At 38.2% G+C, this 23,363-nt stretch overlaps 1 protein-coding gene across 5 annotated transcripts; it reads right to left on the reverse strand.

Annotated features, from left to right (window-relative positions):
• Positions 1–4,588: 4,588 nt before the first annotated feature.
• Positions 4,589–20,104, reverse strand: ANP32E (acidic (leucine-rich) nuclear phosphoprotein 32 family, member E). Of its 5 annotated transcripts, none has more exons than XM_006861357.1 (7): positions 19,908–19,961; positions 14,521–14,670; positions 13,767–13,889; positions 12,875–13,034; positions 11,604–11,773; positions 5,424–5,484; positions 4,737–4,795 (listed from the first exon to the last, which is right to left on the reverse strand). In XM_006861357.1, exons 1-7 carry the CDS (start codon positions 19,959–19,961, stop codon positions 4,737–4,739), a joined length of 777 nt encoding a protein of 258 aa, XP_006861419.1. The 5 variants fall into 5 exon arrangements, with proteins under 5 accessions (XP_006861421.1, XP_006861419.1, XP_006861418.1 ...); XM_006861356.1 differs by having other exon boundaries at positions 4,737–4,798; XM_006861355.1 differs by having other exon boundaries at positions 4,737–4,801.
• Between the last annotated feature and the right edge of the window lie 3,259 nt (positions 20,105–23,363).

The raw sequence follows: 23,363 nt of genomic DNA on the forward strand, positions 1-23,363 counted from the left end.
CCAGAATTCGTCTCTCATATTATCCCTGGAGAAGGACATGATGCTTGATAAAGTGGAGGGTCAGCAAAAAAGAGAAAGACCACCAACAAGATGGATTGCAACAGTAGCAGCAGCAACGGGCTCAAGTGTAGCAATTATTGTGAAGTTGGTGCAGGACCGGGCAGTATTTCATTCTGTTGAACATAGGGTTGCTATGAGTCGGTACTGACTCAGTGGCACCTAACAACAATTATAGATAAAGCAGCACTGGTGGTAATGGGTTAACTGTGGGCTGCTAACCACAAGGTCCATGGTTCAAACTCACCTGATGCTCCTCAAAGAGAAAACTGAGACTGGCTTCTCCCATAAAGATTAATCTTGGAAGCCCGATGGAGTGGTTCTACTCAGTTCAATAGGGTCATTTAGTTGAAATCGACTCAATGGCAGTGGGTTATTATAGGTAACCCTGATTCAGGGTCTTACTACGCCAAAAAGTGGGTAGATGTGTATGAAATAGAAGTATTTTACTAGTATGTAAGATCCTTTTAAAGATTCTCCTAGAAATAAACTCATTTCATAATTTCTATTTAGTGGTGCAACCTTTTCTCATTCAAGTCAGGTTTGTTCAATAAAAACTAACACAAGTAACGGCCTCAGGTCACAGTACTCATGGCAGGCTTTGAAATCTTCCACTGATTAGTACATTAAAAAGGCATGCAGTAGTAGAATGCTATTATTAAACAACAGCTGCAGAAGATCCTTGCATCCAACACTAGGAACAACAGCAGAGGGGAAATTTTCAGTCACTGAAAGAATGAGTGTCACAGGTTCCAAAGCCTCTTTTTAAAATATACAACAAGGAATAAATGACACTAAGAAATGCTTTAAATTACAATCTCATTGAATTGATTCTTAATCTAATACCTCCATCAAAAACTTCGTATGGTATGGTTCTATCATTTTCTTACACCAAGAGGTAAAAAGCTTTCAATAATTTGAAGACCCAAGATAAAAATATACTGTTTTCAGTAACTTACACTTGTAGTTGAAATGTATTTCAATATTTACCATCTTACCAAGTTCTATTTTTAAAATACCTTTTCAATATTATACCATATAAAACAATCATGAAAACATCACTTAACATTATAGGTGCCTTGACTTTACAAAACAGATGTTTCAAATTATCTACATAATAAACATTTCTAAAAATCACTTATCAAAGGAAAAAAAAAGAAAAAAATTTATTTGCCTCAAGGGAGTTTTACTCAAGGTAAACCATGAAAGAATTATGTGTATTTGTACTAGCAGGCAGTCCCCAGGTTACAAACCTCCAATTTATATACAACCCATAGTTATGAACCAATTCTTGCAGAGTCTATTATATTAAAGTTTTGAAATACATATAAGGTTCATACTAACAAATCAGTTACTTTGCGACATATATCAAAACATTACTGTGTTATTATGTTAAAGACATCTTAATGTACCTAGAAGTGTTTCTGTTTTTTTATGCATACGAAGTTATACACTATATGCTATATACTAAGACAATCATTTGACTAACTGATGTTAGATATGAACCGTATCTAATTTCTCTGATTTACATACAAATTCAAGTTAAAAGATTTAGAAACAGAATTTGTTTGTAATCCAGTGACTGCCTGGAGATTAGCAAAGGATTCTGAAGGTAAACAACATTATAGAAGATATATGGAGGCTTTGGACTGTTTTTGAAAATAATTTATGTACATGTTTTATAATTGATTTAGTTATGCTGTTGTTAGCTGTCATCAAATCAACCCAACTTATGGTGATCCTATATACACTGGAACGAAAAGACACTCAGTCCTGTACCATCCCATGATGAGTCAGATATGAACGTTGTGATCCACAGGGTTTTCATTGGCTGATTTTTAAAAGTCTATCCTAGTCTGAAAATGCCAGTGAGTCTCTCCAGCAACATAGCAATATGCAAGTTTCCCCTGACAGATAAGTAGTAGCTGTGCATGAAATGTTCTGGAGGGAACTGAAGTTGGGTCTCACACAGGGAAGATGAGTGTTACCACTGACCCACAAACCTCCCTTAGTTATCTATATGCTTGTTGTTGGGAAGTGCCATCAAGTAGCTTCCGACTCATAGAGACACTGGATAGGGTTTCCAACAACAGCTGGTGGGCTCAAATCACCAATCTGTGGTTCACAGTCCAGTGCTGATCCTACAGTGCCACACCAGAAGTACATTAGTGAACTCTAAGTGACAGTTATTTCAACTATAAGTAATAAAATGATTACTTCAGCTCAAAATACAAAAAACAGCACTGACTCAATTTGCGACTCTAAATGAAAAATTAAGAGAATCCAGAATTTTTTCTGCTTCTTAAAACAAAGTTAAAAAGGAAGATGACAAAATTAAGCTGCTAAACCGTAATGCCTCCTGTTAACTTCAAGATGATACTCTGTTCTTAAAAAGACCTTCAAAGACCCCTGTTGTGTTGAAAAGTGAACATCATACTGAAACTAGTCATTATAACAAATCTTCAATTTATTTGAAGCAATTCAGTTTCAAAAACTAGGTTACAGCAGTCACAGGAAAAATGGGGGTCAGAAACAATAAGAGAATGATCAGGAGTACTGCATTTTTTTTTTTTGCTTGTTTGTTTTAACACTGTCATGGCTTTATTCAAAACACAGTTACATAAAAGTATTAACTTCAAAGTTTTTTGAGGAGAGATTCTCGAGAAACTTAACACACTATATACATACTGCCATACAAAGAGCATTAAAATAGGACCAAAAACCTCTACAAAATATAAAACCCACCCTGACTTATTTGCATGAAAATATCACCCACAAAGCTAAATAAGTTTTAAAAGTTATCTGGAGGCTCTAAAGTATTGTTTTCAAACCAAAGAACTCTATTTTTGATTGCACAATAAGATGATTGATAAGAAAGTCAATATATAGATTTAATTTTAAAAATAACTTTTATAATCTGGCATACTATGTGATGAGGTTTATTAGGGATTAAAACAAAAGATTTCAATTGTTAAAAAGAGGTAAAATGTTAGTCCTTTGGAGATATCAATCTCCCCACTAAACTGATCCCAAGAATTTCATTTCAGTCAGTTGTGTAACTTTTTAATTTCTCTACAAATAACTCCTAAATTTTTACTTTAAAACTCAACTCATACATTTTAAACTAAAAAAGTACTATACTCAGTAATTTCAATATGTGCCAGCATGGATGGGTAACTTCAATTCATTTGCTGACATTAATGTTTAAAATTTTTACAAAGATTCAAATCAAAAGGAAAACAATTTAGATAGCCAAGATTTAAAAAGCAAGAGCCTCATGATGTACTAGTCTACTTGTTATATGTTTTAGTAGGCATATAAGGAAACACATACAGGCACATTCACATTTATCCCATAGATTTTTCTTCTTTTAATGCCCAACCATTTGAAAACAAATCTCAATTGTATTATTAAGTTCCAAATATTTTCCCAACTGCCGTGTTAGTATATCCCAATTAATTGCTGTAATAGCTGATAATCCTTTGTAAGTGCAGAAAGAAAAAAGTTTCATTCAGGAAAACAAAAAATATTTTGTATAGCAGTATACAAATCATTTAGGAAGCCAACTTAAAATCTCATGAAATATCAACAGGTGATTATTGTGATTTTTAAGGAACATGATGCTCCCCAAAGCCTCCTTTGCTTCTTTTCTTTCCTCATCTATTAGTCTGTACATATTATCAACAAAAAGAGATTTAGAGTAAAGAGAGCCTGTTACATAGAACTATATGGATAATAACATTTGTTCTGAGAAGATACTCAATTTATCTTGCTTATTTAAAATTGAAACAGGTCTGAGAAGGTGGGTAAGGAGGTATAAGACTAAAGGTCCTCCAGGAGAGCTACAGGTTTCTCAACTTTTCTTTTTTGAAATAGAAGGAGGGGAGTAAAACAAGAAAGGAAGGTGATCATAAAGAAATTGCTGAGAGGAAAAAGAACACATACGTAAAAACAAATGACCTGCTGTTACGTCATGATCTGCAGCCTGAAGAAAGGGCTCGCTAACCTGCACATCTCTGTACTCAGTATAAGTAATTTTTCCTTCAAAAATAAAATCTTACAGTCACCCGGCTTAAACGAGGTTTAAGAAGCCTCCACAAAATTCATGAACTCTATTGCTAAATAGAGACTTTACTATTCTGCTTCTACTTTCTAAGTAATTCTTATGACAATGAAGTACCCAAATATCCATAGCAAAAAAAAAGTTGATGCCTTCAAACTAAAGATCTCTGGATTACCTCTAAAAAATAACCAATTCAAAAGACTATTGTCATTTCATATTACAGCTGACTGTGACTTCAGTTAGTTTATAAATAACTTTAAAACCTTACGAATGAAATGTAGTATACTATACCTTGTAAAAAGCTACCATGTTTTCATTATGGCCTTAAAATGACTATTGCAGCAAGTATGAATTAGAAAAATTAAGATTCCAAATAAATTTCTATGGAATTACACAATGTGGGGGAGGGTCAATGAAAAATTTTTCTCTACATACAATATGATCATTAACAGACTAATAAATCTTATTTGGAATGATAAAAAGGCAAAAAACAGTAAAACCACACTTTTCCTATAAAAAGTTACACGTTAATTTCTGCAAGGATAGCTATCATACATGAAGAAACAATGAAGACACAATCACCCAAGAATAGTAAGAAATCTGGTCTTAGAATGATCTAGTCATCTTCTTCTCCATCATCTTCAGCATCTCGTTTTCTCTTCTCCCCTCTAAGACCTTCTTCTGAAAAATTGTAAAATACTTAATTTTAATAAATGAATATGTATTTAAATTACAAAGCTTCAAATCTATCAGTTTCCACTCTGAAATTCTTTCCATTTCAGTGTACTGTAAGAGCCTTAATTGCTGTGGTGGTGGTGATCACACTGACAGCTTACTGTGCACCCTTGTGGCCACATTATGAAGTAAAAATCAAAATTCTAAGGGCTTGACATCAATTTGTTAGTCAATTTTTAAAATTATTTTGAAAACCTAAATAAAAAAATGTGCTGGAGGGAAAACATGACAAAGACATCTAAAATTCAGCTGTTCTTCTCATACAGATAAGGAAGGCTTTACCCTTTCCAAAAAGAAACAATCTAAAAACACAGTAAGTTAAGCTCAAGGTTCTATTATCTTTTCATTCTGTTTTAAAACTAAATGTTGTAAGTGGTTTCATTTTTTAAATGGAATTCATTAATTATCTGAGAAAGTTATTCATTAAAAAAGGTTTAAATTCCTTTTCAAGGCATACCAAAATTACATTATAAGGATCAGTAATTTGATTATAGAATAATTCTTTAAAGTCCATAAATAATAGCTATGACTTTAATTTTAGGATTTCTTAATGACTAATATAACTTACGCTCTTCTTCCTCTTCCTCTTCCTCTCCTTCTTCAATATAGTCATCATCATCTTCTTCATCCTTGAAATTCAAATATTCAGTTAGAGAATAAATAAGTCAGACATATTTTGGCATGGAATACAACCCAGAAAGAGCAAAGAAACTCATTTATTCTGTATTCTGATAATCTCTGCCTAACTTTTGTAAATTCTATTTTAAAAGAGCCAACTAAATCCCTAGTTTTATAAGCTATGCTTTAAATTGGTAGTAGTTGTATACCATGGAATCAGTTCTGACTCTTAACAAACCTGTATAGTGTTTCTAAGGCAGTTACAGGAGCAGCTGGTAGATTACAACTGCTGACCTTGCAATTACAAGTCTAACCCATTACACTACCAGGGTTCCTTTGCTTTAAATTGTTGTTGTTGTTAAGTGCCATTGAGTAAGTTCTGATTCATAGCGACCTTATAAAGGGTTTCCAAGAAGCAGGTGTGGGGTTTGAACCACCAACCTTGTGGTTAGCAATCCAGTGTTGATCCTACGGCACCACACCAAGACAGTGTCCAAAATAAATTTCTGCAATCATGGAAATGTTCTATCTATGCTGTCCAATATATTTTACTACCAGCTGCATGTGGCTACTGAGTATCTGAAACATGACCAGTGCAAATGAAGAACTAAGTTTTTAATTCTAATTTTGAGTCACATGTGGCTAGTGGCTCTCATACTAGACACAGCAACTTTAGACTATTTCAAAAACATGGCTTTGGTTTTTGAACAGGGCTTTCCTTTTATACATCAAAGTAGAAATTACCTGAACCCTAGCTCCGAAATATAAGTAGTTATGCGTTAAGTAAGTCATTTTATTTTTCCAAGACTCATTTCCAATCAATTAAAAGAAAATACCAGTCTAAAAAGATTTGTTAGGTCCTTTCACATCTAAAAAACTACACATTAAAGTAGCAAAGGTTAATAAACAGTGCACTAAAAGTTGATCTACAGCTTTTATAGGATAAGTTGTTCTGAATAGATAATATTTAAATATAGCCTTTAAGCATCATAACCTTTTTTTTAAAAAAAAAAAAAAAACCTCTATAGTGAATTGGGATATGTCTCTAAAATGCACTGCACACTCTCCTACTGTTTTTGTTGACCTTTTCCTTGAATAACCATGGTCACCATTTTGACCATGAACATTATACCATATTAGTATATGCTGATTCTCTCAGAACATATTATGTAGGATGGTTGTTGTTATTAAGTGCCATTGAGTTTGTTCCGACATATAGTGGCCTTGTAGGATTTCCAAGAAGCAGCTGGTGAGCTTGAACCGGTTACCTTGCAGTGCAAAATGACTTTGCAGTCCAGCGCAATAGCCCATAGCACCACAACAGGACTCCATTTAGGATAGTAGTCTTCTTTGTAAAACATCCCTGACTACACTTTGAGTTGTATCTTTTTCTAGTTTTTATACCTTCTCTTTTGTAGTCAATATTAGCCCAATTGAATCTGCTATGGAATCAGAGATTAGATCAATAAGCTTGTCATACAACTGAATACTAAAAACAGGTTTAGAATAACAGGTTGTCCTACAAACAAAATGTTTTTTATCATTTATATTTTGGCTTTTTAGAGGCCACTTAAACTTACTGCCTTTTCTTGGCTATGTTTCAAATAGCTGAGTTCTAGATATGTTTGAAAAAAATTTAGCCTATAGAGTTTTCAGCCCAACAAAGTTTCTCAAAATGCATTAACCAGTCAGCAAATGTCAAGAACCACTGGGCTGTTAAGAGAAAATTTTGACAATCCACTCTTTTCACAGTATCTACATCTCCACTTGCATCTAGAAATATTAAATAGATCCTAAGTTTTCAGCATTTAGCTATAAGCTCCTGAGAAACAAGATTCTTTTATGAAAAATCATCCTTATGTAGTGAATTCAAACATGTAAAAAGCATCTCCACACCAGATACCAGCAAGTTACAAGGAACAAAAAGAAACAGAAGGGATAGCAAATAATACAAAGAGAAATAACAAGAAAGAGCAGGAGAACCTGTAGCCCTAAATGGTAGAAAAGAGAGGAAGATAAGGAGAGAGAAGGGTGAAGGAGACGGAAGGAAGGAGGTAGGAAGAGAAAGAAGAAAGCAACGTTTTAAACTTCTTCTATCTGCAAAGAATAATAAAAGAGAATGTTTCATTTTATTTTTTATTTGAGATACTAATCATGTTTATTCCTTAAAAGTTTACAAAAGCTGGGATCTAAAAAACTAATTCTTATTCTGGATTTTGTTTTAAAGAAAACATGATTAATTTAGTCACATTGTTATATCTCTTTTTTTTCTCTCCCTCTCCTAATCATCCATTATTATTTTTTTTATTATTGTTGTTGTTAAGTGTTATCAAGTCAATTCCAACTCACAGAGACCGGGTATAGGGTTTCCAAGGAGTGGCTGGTGGGTTTGAGTGTTTATCCTACACCAGAACTCCAATCTTTCATTAGATAATAAAAACTCAACTTTCACCATTGTTTAGCAAAAACTATCATAGTCTTTTCCTTATTAAAGGGAAATGAAATGCTTCCTCATTTGTGCTGAGAATCACAAAATCTGTTGCCTTTGAGTCTATTCAACTCACAGTAGCCCCAGGTTACAGTTGGACTGCTCCAATGACTTTCCTTGGCTGTAATCTTTAAGAAGCAGATTGTGAGGCCTGTGTTCCATGGCACTGCCTTTAGACTAGGAACTGAGTGTAAACCATTTGGGCCACCAAAGCACCTTTTAGTACTACAAGATCACCATCATTCCCAATTCTTCTGAAGTCCCCACTCTCTTTTTTTTTTTTTTTCGCTATTGCATGTTCTTTTATATTTACCATAAACATGTATATAGCAAACACTTAAGAAAGATTCCCACCCTCATTTTTAATGAAATACATTGCACATATTAATTCCTTGCCTATGAATAACAGCTGAAATAAGAAATAAAAAGACTCAAATAAAAAATAGTTACTCAAATAGAATTTGTATTTCCTTCTAATTTTTTTTTTTTACATCCCAATAGCCTCCGCAGATTTCTCTGGTGCTTAGCTTCCAATATCAAGACTCATTTTCATGGGGCGCTGTGGGTTAATGCACTGGACTGCAAAATCAGTTTGAACCACAAGGTTGGAGGTTCAAGCTCACCAATCACTCCTAAGAAACCCTATATAGGGTTACTATGGGTCAGAATTGACTCAATAGCACTTACCAACAACAACAAACTATCCATTATGAATAAAAACATTTACCAGTCTCTGCTACCCTTACGGAGTCCTGATGTGCTGCTGAAGGATAAGCACTCAAACGCAAGGTTGGTTTGAACTGCAAGGTTGGAGGTTCAAACTCACCATCTGCTCATTAGAAACCCTATACAGGGTCTCTATGAATCAGAACCGATTTGACAGCACTTAACAACAACAACAACAAACAAACAAAATCTACCCTTATAGTGACTTACTACTGTAAGTATTATCTTGGGAATTTTTGCTCTACATTTGCCAGTGTCAGTGTTGGTTAGTACAAGGGAACTTCAATAAGTATATGAAAAGAACCAGAAAAACTAGACAGTGCCCAGTACCACTACCAACTGCTCTGAAAGGGATTACATTAGAGAGTCCCAGATAGAGTGGGAGAAAATGTGGAACAAACCTCAAAATTATTTAATAAAAAAGACCAGTTTTACAGGTCAGAAAGAGAATGGAGGAACATAAGACTATGACCCTCCATCACTCTTCAGGTCTGGAAATGAACTCACCTTCATAGCACAATTTTCAGCCAAGCAGTAGACAGGTTTATGTTGCTGTTGTTAAGTACCATTGAGTCAGTTCCAACTCATAGCAACCCTGTATAGGGTTTCTAGGAACGGCTGCTGAGTTTGAACCACCAACCTTGTGGTTCAAACCAACCTTGTGGTCCAGTGCTTATCCTACAGCACCACACTAGGATTCCATATAATGGGGGACAACAACACTTATAAGGAATGCTCACCATGGAATGGGCAATCATTCAACAGCAAAAAAGCAGCATTTTTCTAAGGACAAAGTTGAGAAGGGACAGGAAGATAGGTAGAATGCAAATAGGAACCACAGGAAGGAAACGGAATAACTTTTGTTGCAGGGAGGGGATTGCAATCATTGAGATGAAACAAAGTGTATATGATATGTTAAATGTAAAGTTGATGATATTGTCTATAAACCTTCACTCACCTTCACTGAATTCATGATAAAGAGTTTTTTTTTAAAACTTCATTTAAATTAGGAGAACAAACAAGAACATTAATAATTTCTGGTTTAAGTAAGAGATAATATTTCTCCTTATAAAATACTGAATTCTAAGACTCAATAATATTAGGAAAAATCACTTATCTAAACTCCCAGGGGCTAATATTTCCCATGAACCTTCTATGTGACAGTCAATATAGTATATGCTAAGATACAGAAATGAATGGTTCTTGTCCTTAAGGAGTTTACCACAAACTAGGTTGGTGGTGGTGGTGGTAAGTGCTATGAAGTCAGTTCTGACTCACAGTGACCCTGTACAGGATCTCCAAGGAGTGGCTGGAGAATTTGAACCACCAACACTGTGGTTAGTAGTCCAGTGCTTATCCTACAGTGCCACACCAAGACTCTTACTCAAGTTCTAAGGTATCAGAGGAAAGGCTGATGGCCTAAGAGAAATCACAGTAAGATTTAATAATGAGGCAACTCACGAGTTTGAGTTTTTAAAGATAAATAAGAGTTCCTAGGCATGACTCATGGAGCGTGGTGGCTCCATAAAACAAACACTGGACTGCAAACCGTAAGGTCCACAGTTCGACTCTGCCAGCTACTCTATGGGAGAAAGATGAGACTAACTGTTCCCTCAAAAATTTAACACCTCAGAAACTTTATATAGAGTCACTGTAAGTTGGAACTGACTCGAAAGTACTTAAATGGCATGATTGGGTGGTGGTTATACTACTATAAACATATGTAAAAATTAATTAAGTTGTAGATAAAATTAATGCATCTTACATGCTTCCCTACAATTATGTTTACCTCAACAAAAAAAGAAAAAAAGTTCATCAGACAGGGTGGGTAGAAAAACATTTCAGATAGAATGAAAAGTGTATATATAGACATAAAAGCAAGATGTAGCTTGGTGTGATAGACAATAATTTAATTTTAGCCTGAGGAAAATGAGGCTAGAAGAGGAAGCAAGAGGCACATAATGAAAGGCCTTGTAGGCCTGGCCAAAGATCTTGGTGGCAGGTGTTGTTGTTATTGTTAAGTGCTTTTGAGTCAGTTCAAACCGTGCATCTTGTGGTCTGCAGTCCAGTGCTTAGGGAATCATTAAACCATTTCAAGTTGGCTGGTGATATGATGATTACCCAGGCAACACTGCAAAGGGTACACCTAGTGGTGGTGTCTGTATTCAGCGAGACCATTTAGAAGGTTCTAAAAAAATAAGCAAGAGAAATTCCTGGGAAGAAACTTAAAGTTTCTGTGTGGCACTGTAGGATAAACACTGGGCTACTAACCGCAAGGTAGGAGGTTCAAACCCACCAGCCACTCCTTGGAAACCCTATACATGGTCACTGTGAGTTGGAATCAACTTGATGACATTTAACAACAACACTTAACATATACTTAAATTGAAAAACAAAATAAAAATAAATTTAACACAAATTGGCTATTATTAAATTGGTAGCGTAGTGGTTATGAATCAGGCTGTGAGCCGCAAGGTCAGCAGTTCGAAACTACCAGCCGCTCCATGGGAGAAAGATGAGGCGGTCTGCTCCCAAAAGATTTACAGCCTCGGAAACCCTGTGTAGGGTCACTATGAGTCGGAACCGACTCCAAGGCACATAACAACAACAACAATCCTGAGGTTGATATTATAATCTCAGTTTTCTAAATACAGATACTGAAGCTCAGAAACATTTGCAAAATGTTTCCACCACACCAAAGCATTGAAGGCATAATGGGTTTAAAAAATATTCAAGAAGCTCTATCAATAAGTGTTCATGATTATTTGGATATAGTGTGGGACAGGGAATAGTGGGAGAAAAAGACAGGCAGACAGACCCTAAGAAATAATTCTCAGATTTCCATACAACTTCCTTCTTACAGAACCCTACACATAAATAATTACTTTTCACTGGAGATAAATAGTGTGTATTTACCTGGATTTCTTCTTTCATTAAGTATGAGAGGCCCACTTCCTCTTCTCCTTCTCCAAATTCTGAGCCTGATTCATCCTCATCCTCATCCTCATCTTCCTCCTCCTCTTCCTCAAATCCTTCAAGTAGACCAGCTTCATCATCTTCTTCATCCTCATCCTCTTCATCTCCATCTTTAGAAATATTTTAAAAGAACAAATGGTTGGCAAATGTTTCTTGCTAGTATATTGATCCTTTTCACCCCTGCCCCAATCACTTCAAGCTCTTAAGCCAATAGGTAGGAAGTACCTCAGAGTGATTTTCTTTAAATATTTCTTTTACAACATTCATATTTATTAGCTGAGAAATATGGTTTCTAAACACTGATATTTTTCCTGTGCAAAGAATTTCAGCAAAACATTATATGTACAAAGTTCATTTTACTTTGTACTTCAAGACCTGCTGGTTTATCGTTTTATATATTGTTTATCCATTAAATTTAACAGCAAAAGAGCTTTCAAACCATAGTAACAAGCAGCCTTTCATTCCAAAATTTAAGGTGATTCTCTTTGAATGCTTTAATAGCAGCTATTTAATCACCTGTTTATTAAGAAACGTATATTCACTAATTCCAGAATATTTCTCATTACTCCAAAAAGAAACAGCACACCTCTTAGCAGTCTTCCCCCATCTTCCCCTTCCTGTAGCCCCTGGCAACAACTAATCATTTTCTGTTTCTATGAAGCTGCCTATTCTGGACATCTGATAAATAGGAAATCAAATAATAAATGTTCTTTTGTTTCTGGCTTCTTTCACTTATAATGTTTGCAAAGTTTATCCATTTTTGGCAAATATCATTACTTCGTTCCTTTTTACTACTGAATAACAGTCCATGTAATATTCCACTATATAGAGATATCATAATTTTTTAAAATCCATTCATTAATTGATGAATATTTGAGTTATTTCTACTTTTTGGCTATTGTAAGTAACGATGTTATGAGTAGTTCTTTTTATTATAAGTCTCCCCTTTTACTGTGTAGTGGTTATATAAGTATATATGAATATAAAAATGCATGAGTCTTGGTATTTTAATTATTAAAGTTCTTGATATACTCAGAAGTCTAAAATTAAAAATATTCATATAGGGCAAGGGCTGTGGGACTTTTTAATTTTTCTTGTCTTACTAGCATCTTGTTTATTTTTTCACACCTAAACCTCCAGGACTAACCTAATTTGCATCGCTCAGTGGAGGCTATAATTATGACACATTCATGAGTATTAAGAATGATTACCCTCATCATCATCCTCTTCAGATCCTTCGTTATCCTCCTGATCAAATCCATCTAAGTATGTAATTTGCTGCAGCAGTTCAAAAATACTTTCTCTGTAATCTTCTAGGTTTGTGATCTCACAGTTAAACAAGTCAAGACATTTCAAATTTTTAAGATTTTGCTGTAAAAGTAAAGTTAAAATTTACATTCAAGACTTAAAATGCCATCTTATTTTTTAATTGATGAACTAGAAAACATATACTTGAAATCAAGAGAATGATTTTTAGAGTTTTATAAACAAGAATTATTATATCAAGCCCAGCCTATCCTCTTAATTAGTCCCTGGCATGTAAACTCCATAAGAGTTGGAACTTTGTTTTGTTCATTCCTGTTTCCAGCACCTGGCTAGGTGCCTAACTTTTAGTAGATACTCAACAGACTTTTACTGTCTGAATGTGTGCATTAAAAGGCAACAAGAATATTATGGTTACTTTCCATTCACAGAGAAGTTTATTTTCAATCATTTCAACTTTCCCAACCTTTTTTATAAAAATTAAAGCAACAATTTTCATTTTCACTGTATTTCTTTTTCCTTCCCATATATAAAGAAAACAGTTATAAAATAATTCAAAAGATAAGCTAAAAGGAAGGAAAAGAAATATAAGTTAGGAAAATGATGAAAACTTAAAAACCAGATATTCAACTCCTAAGGTTGATGACAAATTTTTCATTGATTTTTAAATTTCTCTGGATAGTTCACCTTAAAAGAAAAGAAAGTCGGAACTATCTAAATCACAACATATTAAAAATTCAGAAGTTTCAAGAGTTAAACATAAATTGATAAGAGAAAATACAAATGCCAGACATTTCAACCCATAAAAGCAAATCAAGAAACAAAATCTTTTCAACTTACCAGAGCTTCTACTGTATTGAGATCTTTGATTTTGTTTCCACTCAGATTGAGGTAGGTAAGATTTGGACATTTCTCTGCCAGGACTTCCAAGCCTCCAGAAATATTATTGCTACTAAGTTCTAACTACATTTTCAACAAGGGGAAAAAAATAAATATTGGTGAAGACTTAGGATGGAGCAAAGAAAATACACCAATTTAAAAGAAAGCAAAAATTATCATTATTCTCTCTGGGTAACTTCCAAATTCCCACTTCTTGTTGCTCGTAAGTGCCATCGAGTGGGTACCGACTCATAGAGCCCCTGTATAGGTTTCCAAGGAACAGCTGCTGAGTTTGACCCACTGGCCTTACAGTTCAAAGCAACCTTGCAGTCCAGTGCATTAACCCATGGTGCCACATCAGGACTAGAGCTCACAAGCTGCTCCTCGGAAACCCTACACAGGTTGCTGTAGGTTGGAACCAACTCGACAGCACTTAAAAACAACAACCACAACAAGAACCCAGGTTTGGTCCCAGCTGTGTTACATTTGGATTTTATGCTTCAGAGAGAAACAATTGGGAAATGCTAAATCAAATCCATTTCATAAAGAGATTCCATTATTAAATTTATATTTATAAAACGATAATGGAGCTGATTCTAAAATCCTGTGTAATGCTTTTCTTATTTCTAGAAAGAAACTTCTGATCAATTGACAGAAGATGGGTTCCCTTGGCCAAAACTAGCTCACAAAGCTTTCACATTTAAAACCAACTTACCTTTCGAAGTTTATTTAAGCTGGGAAGTCGGGCCAATGAACTCAGTCCCACATTAACCATACTCAGATACTCTAGTTCTTTGAAAGTATCATTCAGTCCCTCAATTTCCCCATTGACACACCGGCAGTTATCAAGGACCAACTCTGTCACCTGTAAGAGGAAACACATTAATGCCACCAATCCCCTTACATACATCGTTTACATTAAAAAAAAAAAAAAGTCTAAAGTCATCACTACAGACAACTTTTTAAATTTTAAACTTCAACTAAGAAGTTCAATATCAGCTTCAAACCTCTGAGGCATAAAAAATAAATCTTGGAAAAAAGTCCCACGGTAAACCTGCTTCTGACCCTAAAATGGTGTCTGAGAATGACCTTCCAACATCAGGACATACAGGACAGCAACTCTCCAGCTGCTTCTCAGAAATCCTATACAGGTCGCTATGAATTGAAATCAACCCAACGGCACTTAACAACAAGGCTACTGAGAAAGAATTCCAGTAAGCTGTTCTAACAGCACAGAGGAGAAAAGAAAGACTTGTGTTCATTTTTTTTCAATTTTCTACTCTCTTATCTTTTTGGCTGATAAACGCCATCAAACCTCAAAACAAAACAAAACCTGGTTACCCTTCTGGAACAGCTCAGCTCTGGGGTGGTTTTTGTTCTCATATTGAGGCCAAACAACATCATTCAGAACACTACACTCTTAACAAAATGCTTTTTGTCCCTGCCATCCTGGTAGTATTTTCGAGGACTTTTCTCCATTCTTGAAGCAGGGAGGAGGACTGGATCTCCTATTAGGTCAAATTTACAGTAACAAGATGTCCTGGTGTGGGCCTGAAATGATTAATCTTAAGGAGAAGGCAGGAAACCCTGGTCTGCATTCCCAATGCAAAAAATATGCTTAGAGCATTTTGAGGACTCAAAGTTAGCAACAAGGAATACCACCTTCCCTACTTGAATATGACTTTGACATCAGGAAGCATCATGCTTAGAGACAAGGAAATTCAGGGCCAGAGGATAAACATGATTTGCCTAGGATGTGGCACAGCTGTGCCTCAACTCCAAGTCTTTCTGACTCCCAGTATAGGAGAGTGGTAGAAGGACCACTAGAATTGGTGTCTGTAAACCAGTTCTACCACTTAAGTCAATGACTTCACTGCACTGAGACTTCCTTTGCCAATTTCAATTCTAGAACAATACAAATCCAATTTACAAGTTTATCTGAAAAAATAGAAAAGCAAACATGAAAAGTGTTTTGTGCAATCTACAGATATAACACAATCCCAATCCAGATTCCCACAGCATTCTTAAGAGATGAAAAAAAAAATTATCAATAACTTAATATGGAAAGGAAAAAGACCTCAGATAAGCAAAGCACTGCTTAAGAAAACAGCAGAGTTGGAATCCTCTCACTCCCTAATCTCAAAATTTACTACACAAGCCACAGTGGTCAAAACAACCTGGTACTGATACTATAAATGTTACATAGATCAATGGAACAGAACTGAGAATCCAGAAATAAATCCATCCACATACTGATCTTTGACAAAGGATCAAAACACATTAAATGGGTAAGAGATAGTCTCTTCAACAAATGGTGCTGGCAAAACTGGAAACTCACTTGCAGAAAAATTAAACAAGATCCGTATCTCATACCATATACAAAAACAAACAACATGGATTAAAGACCTAAATGTAAAACCTAGAACTATTAAGATCATCAATGAAAAAATAGGAACAAATTTAGGGGCGCTATTGCATGGCGTGAAGTCCTAGAGTGGCGCTAGAGTCAGTCTGAACAACAAGGTCGGTGTTTCAAGCTCACCAGCTGCTCCTCGGAAACTCCAGAGTCAGTTTGGAACTGACTCGATGGCACTTAATAACAACAGCAACAATACATGGCATAATTACACAATCAAACATTACTAAAAACACAAACAACAGGAAACAAAATAGAGGACTGAGATTTTCTAAAAATTAAGACACGTACATCAAAAGATTTTGTCAAAGATTAAAAATGAAGCCAACAGACTGGTAAAAAAAATTTTTTGCAACAGACAAGGGACTAATCTCTAAAATATATAGAAAACTACAAAACCTCTATGATAAGAAGACAAATGGCCCAATTAAAAAATGGGCACAGGACTGGTAGCATAGTGTTTACAAATCAGGCTGCGAACTGCAAGTTCAGCAGTTCAAAACCACCAACTGTTCCATGGGAGAAAGATGAGGCTTTCTGCTCCCGCAAAGATTTACAGCCTTGGAAACCCTGTAAAGGGTCGTTACGAGTCGGAACCGACTCCACGGCACATAACAACAAACAACAGGACATGAACAGACACTTCATTAAAGAAGATATTCGGGCAGCCAACAAACATATGAAGAAATAAATGTTCACCACCATTTGTCATTCTTGTTAAGTATCATGGAGTCAGTTCTGACTCATAGCAACCCTGCATAGGGTTTCCGAGGAGCAACTCGTGGGTTTGAACTGCTAACCTTGTGGTTAGCTGTCAAGTGCTTTTCCTACACCAGGCCCAAATCAAAACAACAATGAGACATCTTATCACACCTGCATTAATTAATAGCAAAGAGAAAACAACAAATGCTGGAGAGGGTGTGGAGGCACTGGGGCCCTCCTCCATTGCTGGTTCCTTCAACCACTGTGGAAAACAGTATGGCCCTTTCTCAGAAAGCTGGAAATAGAAACTCCACATGACCCAGCAGTCCCTCTACTTGGTATATATCCACAAGAAATAAGAGCCAGAACACAAGTAGATACATGCACATCTATGTTCATCTCAGCACTATTCACAATAGCAAACAGATGTTGTTGCTGTTAAGTGTTGTCGAGTCAGTTCCGACCCACAGCGACCCTGTACAGGGTTTCCCAGGAGTATCTGATGAGCTTGAACGCCAACCTTGCAATTCAAACGGCTTTGAAGTCAAACGGATTAACCCACAGCACCACACCAGGACTCCAACAAACAGATGGAGACAGTCTAAATGCTCATCAATGGGAGAGTGGATAAACAAGCTTTGGTACATACACACAAATGGAATACTATGCTATGTTGAATAATAACGATTTAATCTGTGGAACACTTCAAAACATGGATGAGCCTGGAGGACATTATGCACAAAAGGACAAATACTATAGGAAACCACTATATTTTAAAGGCTCAACAGAAAGTTTTCATACTAAAAAAAAAAATTCTTTGAAGAATTTTGACTAGGGTTAGATGCTTGTTAACTCCAGTGATGGCGAGGGCAATATACAAGGGTTGGCAGAAGTGTAATGAAGAAAGGTGAAGACAAATACAAGAGCCGTTATTACAACTGAGAGCAGGAAGGAAGAGTCTGCAAAAAGCCAATCATGCTAAAGGGATAGAGGTAAATAACGATAAGTACACAACCTTGGAACAACAGCGGTCAGACACAGGCTGAATGGGTATGGAAGGCAGAGTGGGATATATATGTATTATTTGTGTATCCCACAAATATATGAGCTTGAAAGAAGATATCTGTACATGGGTAATCACAGGCAGGAAGAGGGACAACTCTTATTGCATGGCGGGGATTGCAATAATTGAGATGAAACAAAGTTTAGGATTTGTTGGTGTAAAATTGATAATCTTGTCTGTAAGCCTTCACTCAATTCACAATAATTTTTTTAAAAAGTGCTTTGTAAACTGTCATGAGCTTTACAAATACAAGAACCGTTATTACACCCTAGAGGAGGAAGGAGAGTTTGCAAAAAGTCACTCATTGTCTCCTATACTCCCCAAAGGTGGCAATGCTGTGATGAAATTAAAGAATGAGGGTTGGGAAAGGGGTAGAAGGCAAATCCATTTTTCCCACCCAAGACATAAAAAAAGCGTTCCAAATGTGAGCTTCTGAGAAACAGCTTTCACGTTTGATTTTGTTTTTCCCTAGAGATCCTACAGACCCTAAAAACCACAAATTTTGTCTGGGATGACCTTAACAGCAGCGACTGTTTCCTTCTCACTACCCCCTACCAATATCAGGAAGATTTTTTTTAAAAAGTACACAACTATCTTGAGTTCCCATTCAGCACGCTGCAGCCCATCAGCCAGAGTCCGACTCATAGCGACAAGAGAAGGAAACACTATCTTGCCTATTCCAATTCTAGGTTTTATTTCAGGGCCCGCACACGAGCCAAGATTCTTGACACTTTCCCTTGAAAACTGAAGTCTGAGTCTCCGCGAGGGCCACAAACGCACATGCACTCTGGTCGATGGGGAACCCCACAGCGTGCTGGGACACTCCAAAGAAAAAGAGGGATCATCAGGCCGCCGGGATCCCTTCACGCACCAGCCCGGGACTTTAAGGGCTGGGTGAGGCCGAGGGGCACCCTCACAAAGGAGGCGGGAATACCTTCCGTCCACCCCCCCTTCCCCGAAAGCTCCGCCTCACGTAGCCCCAGCCCAGCCCGTCTCTTTAACTAAGGCGACAGGAACGAGAGCGCATCATTTAGTTTCGTCGAACCCATTTTGAAGGCACAAAACTACTACGACCCATTTGTTGAGTTGTGTGAAACCGTCTCCCCGGATCAAATTCGAAGTTGCGGCCACTACGACACCACACACCGATATCAACACATCGCAGTGTAAAAGCCGCGGGGGGAGTCCTCCTCCCCTTTGGAGGGAAAGAAGGGAATTCCGCCTCACGTCCCCTCCCCATCTCCGGTCCCAGCAACGAGTCCCAAAACTTAGAGGCCGGCGGTTCGACGAGCCCGTGAATGACCCAGATTCCAGATTCCGTCCCGCGGCGGTCGGCGCGCGCCGTTTCCCGGGGGAGAGGGCGCCGCGGGGAACGGGCGGCCCGCAGACCCCGCGAGCGACCCGAGCCCGCGCCCTGTGCAACGCCGGGCGCCGAGCGGCCTAAAGGCCAGAGGCCTGAGTCGCTTCACCCCTCCGGTCCCGACACCAAGCGAGTTGGCAGTACTGCAGGAAAGTTGGACTAACTTCTCAGGCGGCGACGCCTGCGGCAGGGGCGAGTGGACTTGGGGGTCGCGCCCACGCTGCGGGCCTCGCAGAGGAGGAAGGCGAGGAGCGATGCACCGGAGGCCCCCACTACCCTGCTCCCCTGCCCCCACGGGGGCAGGAAGCCCAGCTTATTAACAGCCCAAAGAGGCGAAGTCCCCTGCACACCAAAAAGGCCCTTAAAAACTTAAACCCTTCGCCATTTTAAGAAGATTTTTAATGACTTAAAACTTCATATTAAACATTTCTTCCAACCCTAACCCCAGGTAGGGGTTAATTTATCATCCCTCCCTGCACACCACTCGACCCCCCCCCGCAAGGAATCCGACCCTCCGAATATAGGGCTGATGGGGAAGGGGAGGGGGCTGAGTCATCTCACCTCCTCCGGGGCTTTGTTCCTTAACTCCAGGTTAATCCTCTTATTCATGTCCATGTCCTCCACCTCCTCTTCTGCCACTAGTCTCCTCCCTTCCCCTTTCCTGCCTTTCCCCACCACCCCCAACCCTAAAATTTCAAAAGGTTTGAAAATGAATGAAAAGAAATGAAAATATAACGCCCACCTCCACCAGATAGGTGTAGGGGGGGGGTAGAATAACAAATGGAGTCCAAAGAGTTGGTATTCTAACTCGGCTGCCCCCACCTCCTTGTCCACACACTCGCGCGCGCGCGCACTCACACACGCACACACACACACACACACGCGCGCGCTCACACACACACACACACCCGCAGTTCCTTCCCCTTCAATGGCTGCTCAGAGACTGAGCCTCCATGACACGGCACCGCCAACCCCCTGGCCTACACTCCACCCACTTTCCCAACGTATTGGTTGCTTCTTGAGCATCACACTATTCTATTGGACTATATAACTGTCTATCAGTCTTCAAGGTGGACCTGGACCAGAAACCCTGTGTCTATTGGCTACGATCAAGCGCGCAGTTAACTCCGATAGGCCCAGGAGACTGTCTGTCCCAGGGACATGATTTTGAATCCCAGTAGCCCCCCTCCTTTTCTTTGTGTGGTTGGCGCGCTTTCCCTAGGCTCTCGGTTGGTATTGGTCTCTATTAGATTTGTGTATTGGTTTTTTTTCAGTTTTTAGTGTAAAAGGGAGGGAGACAACAACCAAGCCCCAGCTGCGAGACTAATAATTCACCGCACACTCACCGACTCTTCACCATTTTAAAGCACAGATTCTTCTTCGCTGCCAAAGTGCGCACACCAACGTGAACATCACATTAGAAGCATGCCTTCGTGGCACTCCCCTGCCGGGAATAAGCTTTCCACAGAGACTGAGCTTCCATGGTGCAGAACCAGACTCAGAATCTAGATGGCATTTTAAATTGTCATGAAGGACTGTCTGATTTTGAACGCAGTTGGGTGAATAAAACTAATTTGAAGGGATTGTTACTGAGGTCACTGTTGCTGTAATAAACCCTTGGGACCCTGGAGGTGAAAGAATGCTGGCCTAATGAAAATCAATTCACGCAGAAATGACTATGTAAGGCCTCTCCTAATTTCCTTTGGTTGTTGTTGTTAAGTGCCGTCAAGTCGATTCCGACCTATAGCGACCCTGTATAGGGTTTCCAAAGAGCTGAAGAGCTTGAACCGCCCACCTTGCAGTTCAAACGGCTTTGCTGTCTTGATGCATTAACTCACAGCGCCACACCAGGACTCAATTTCCATGTAATCTGCAGGTAACGTGCCTTTAAAAGTCTGTCTATATGAACTATAAAAGACTGGGATAGCATTGAGTTTTTCTGTTTATTTGTTTTCTTAAGGGTCTAACTTTTCTTAATTCTTGCTTAAATTCTGTCCTCATTCGCATACACCCTTTTCAGAATAAATACGCAAAGACGTTCCAGATGATTTGTGGAGGAAATTGATGAATTATCCCCGGGCCTCCCAGAGCAGAGTTTTTATTTGCTATTTTTCAGTTTCTCGGGTTAGAGACCTTAGGCTCACCAGCACAGACTCTTCACTCCCTCTGGCCCCATTCACAGGCAGGCAGCTTCTCAAATAGGCTTACATTTCAAATGGAAATAGCTGGTATTTTGTTGTTTGTTAAGTGCCATCTAGTCGGTGCGACTCATAGCAACCTAAGGTTAAATACTTTAAAAAAGGAAAATAAAGGTGATTGCCTTTTTGATGGTACATATTTCCTTTGAATTCCCTAAAAAGGACATTTTATGATGGTGAAAACAGGTTCTTGTGAAAAGGGAGAAAGGTAGGGAGTTTTTTATAAGGGGGGGGAGAGAGGGGGTTTGGGGAGGGGTGTCCTGCATTTGGAGAATCAGTTAAATTTTGTTTGGGGTTCAAGCTCACTAGCCGCTCGCTCCTTGAAAACCCTATACAGGGTCGCTAAGGGACAGAACTGACTCTACGGCACTTTGCAACAACAACCAACAACGCAGGCTAAAGGAAGCCAGGGTTATATAAAAACAGAACCAAAATAGACTGAGGAGCAGTTCAAGAGTTAAAAGCAAGGGAAGAGAAAAAGTTTAAAGAAACCTAGAAGCACATTTTAGTACGAACCTGGAAATAAGAAGCACTGAATTCTGATCCATCTGATGCGGCATTATCCTGTTTTTGCTTAGCTTTGCTTCGCTGTGTCTGGAAGGAATTCTAAAATTCCTTCTAAAATAACTGTCCAAAGAGACTATCATAATAGGACTATCAGGCCAAGCAAAGCAAAAACATGGTTGAGAGGTAAGAAGTGGGGTAAGAGGGATTGTCTACCAAAGCAGTCAAGGAAAGTGAGAAGAAGGAGATGTATTCTAAAAGACAAAAAGTTGTGGAAGTCAAGGAGTTTGAAGATACTCATAGTTATTGGGGTTAAGTGGTCAGGCTTTTATCTTGGACCACAATGGAGAGAATGGGAAATATGCTGGAGATAAAGAATGTGGGAAAAGTTAAGTCTCTTTGTCCTATTGGGTTTAGTTCTTCTTATTTTTTTAGTCCTTTTATAAGATTTGGTGAAGAAATGGAGGTGGGTGGTGTTGTTATTAAGTTCTGGCAGGTGCTTCCGACTGGTAGTAGCCCTGTAAAGGGTTTCTGGAGGAGTGGCTGGGGAGCTTGAACTGCCGACCTTGTGGTTCAAACCAGCCTTGCAGTCCAGCATTGTAACCAGAAGCACAACACCAGGACTCCCATCTATTTGCCTATGTTTAATTAGAAGTTTCAAGTAATTTTTTTTTTCAAGTAATTTTTTTAAGTAACCACGTTGTCAAATTTCTCCTAAGGCAACTATTTATCTGTTCTATTTAACTTCAGCTCAGTCAAGCCAATGGCTTCTACAAAATACCAAAAACAAAGTTTTAATAACCAGAGTTGAATGTGGTGGTGGTGGTTGCATGCCACCAGGTCCAACTCACAGCAACCCTGTATAGGATTTCCAAGGCTGTAAATCTTTACTGGAGCAGAAAGACTCATTTTTCTCCCATAGAGAGACAGGTAGGTTTGAACTACTGACCTGTGGTTAGCATCCAGCTTGTAATCCACTACACTACCAGGATTCCTGACTTGAATATAGTCCTACTGAAATAAATTGAAGTTTTATAGAAGGTGCAAAGTGATCCATTTAATCAAGATTTCTCCCTGCTAAGTATTTGAGTTTTTGTTTTGTTTTGTTTTGTTTTTAAAATTCAAAAAAGCGTTATTTCATTTAAAAAAGTATTTAGAACACATAAAACAAGGCAACATTTATTCTTTTTTCTCCTCTTCAGGGGTAGGATCTGTTGGTGGCTCCTCCACAGTTGCACTGTTGCTCTCTGAGCCGGTGTTACTGTCACTGGTCCCTTCCTCTGCCATACTGTCAACCCCTTCCTGCCCACTCTCC

The sequence above is a fragment of the Chrysochloris asiatica genome, unplaced genomic scaffold, assembly GCF_000296735.1.
Source record: "Chrysochloris asiatica unplaced genomic scaffold, ChrAsi1.0 scaffold00042, whole genome shotgun sequence".
NCBI classification, from domain to species: domain Eukaryota; kingdom Metazoa; phylum Chordata; class Mammalia; order Afrosoricida; family Chrysochloridae; genus Chrysochloris; species Chrysochloris asiatica.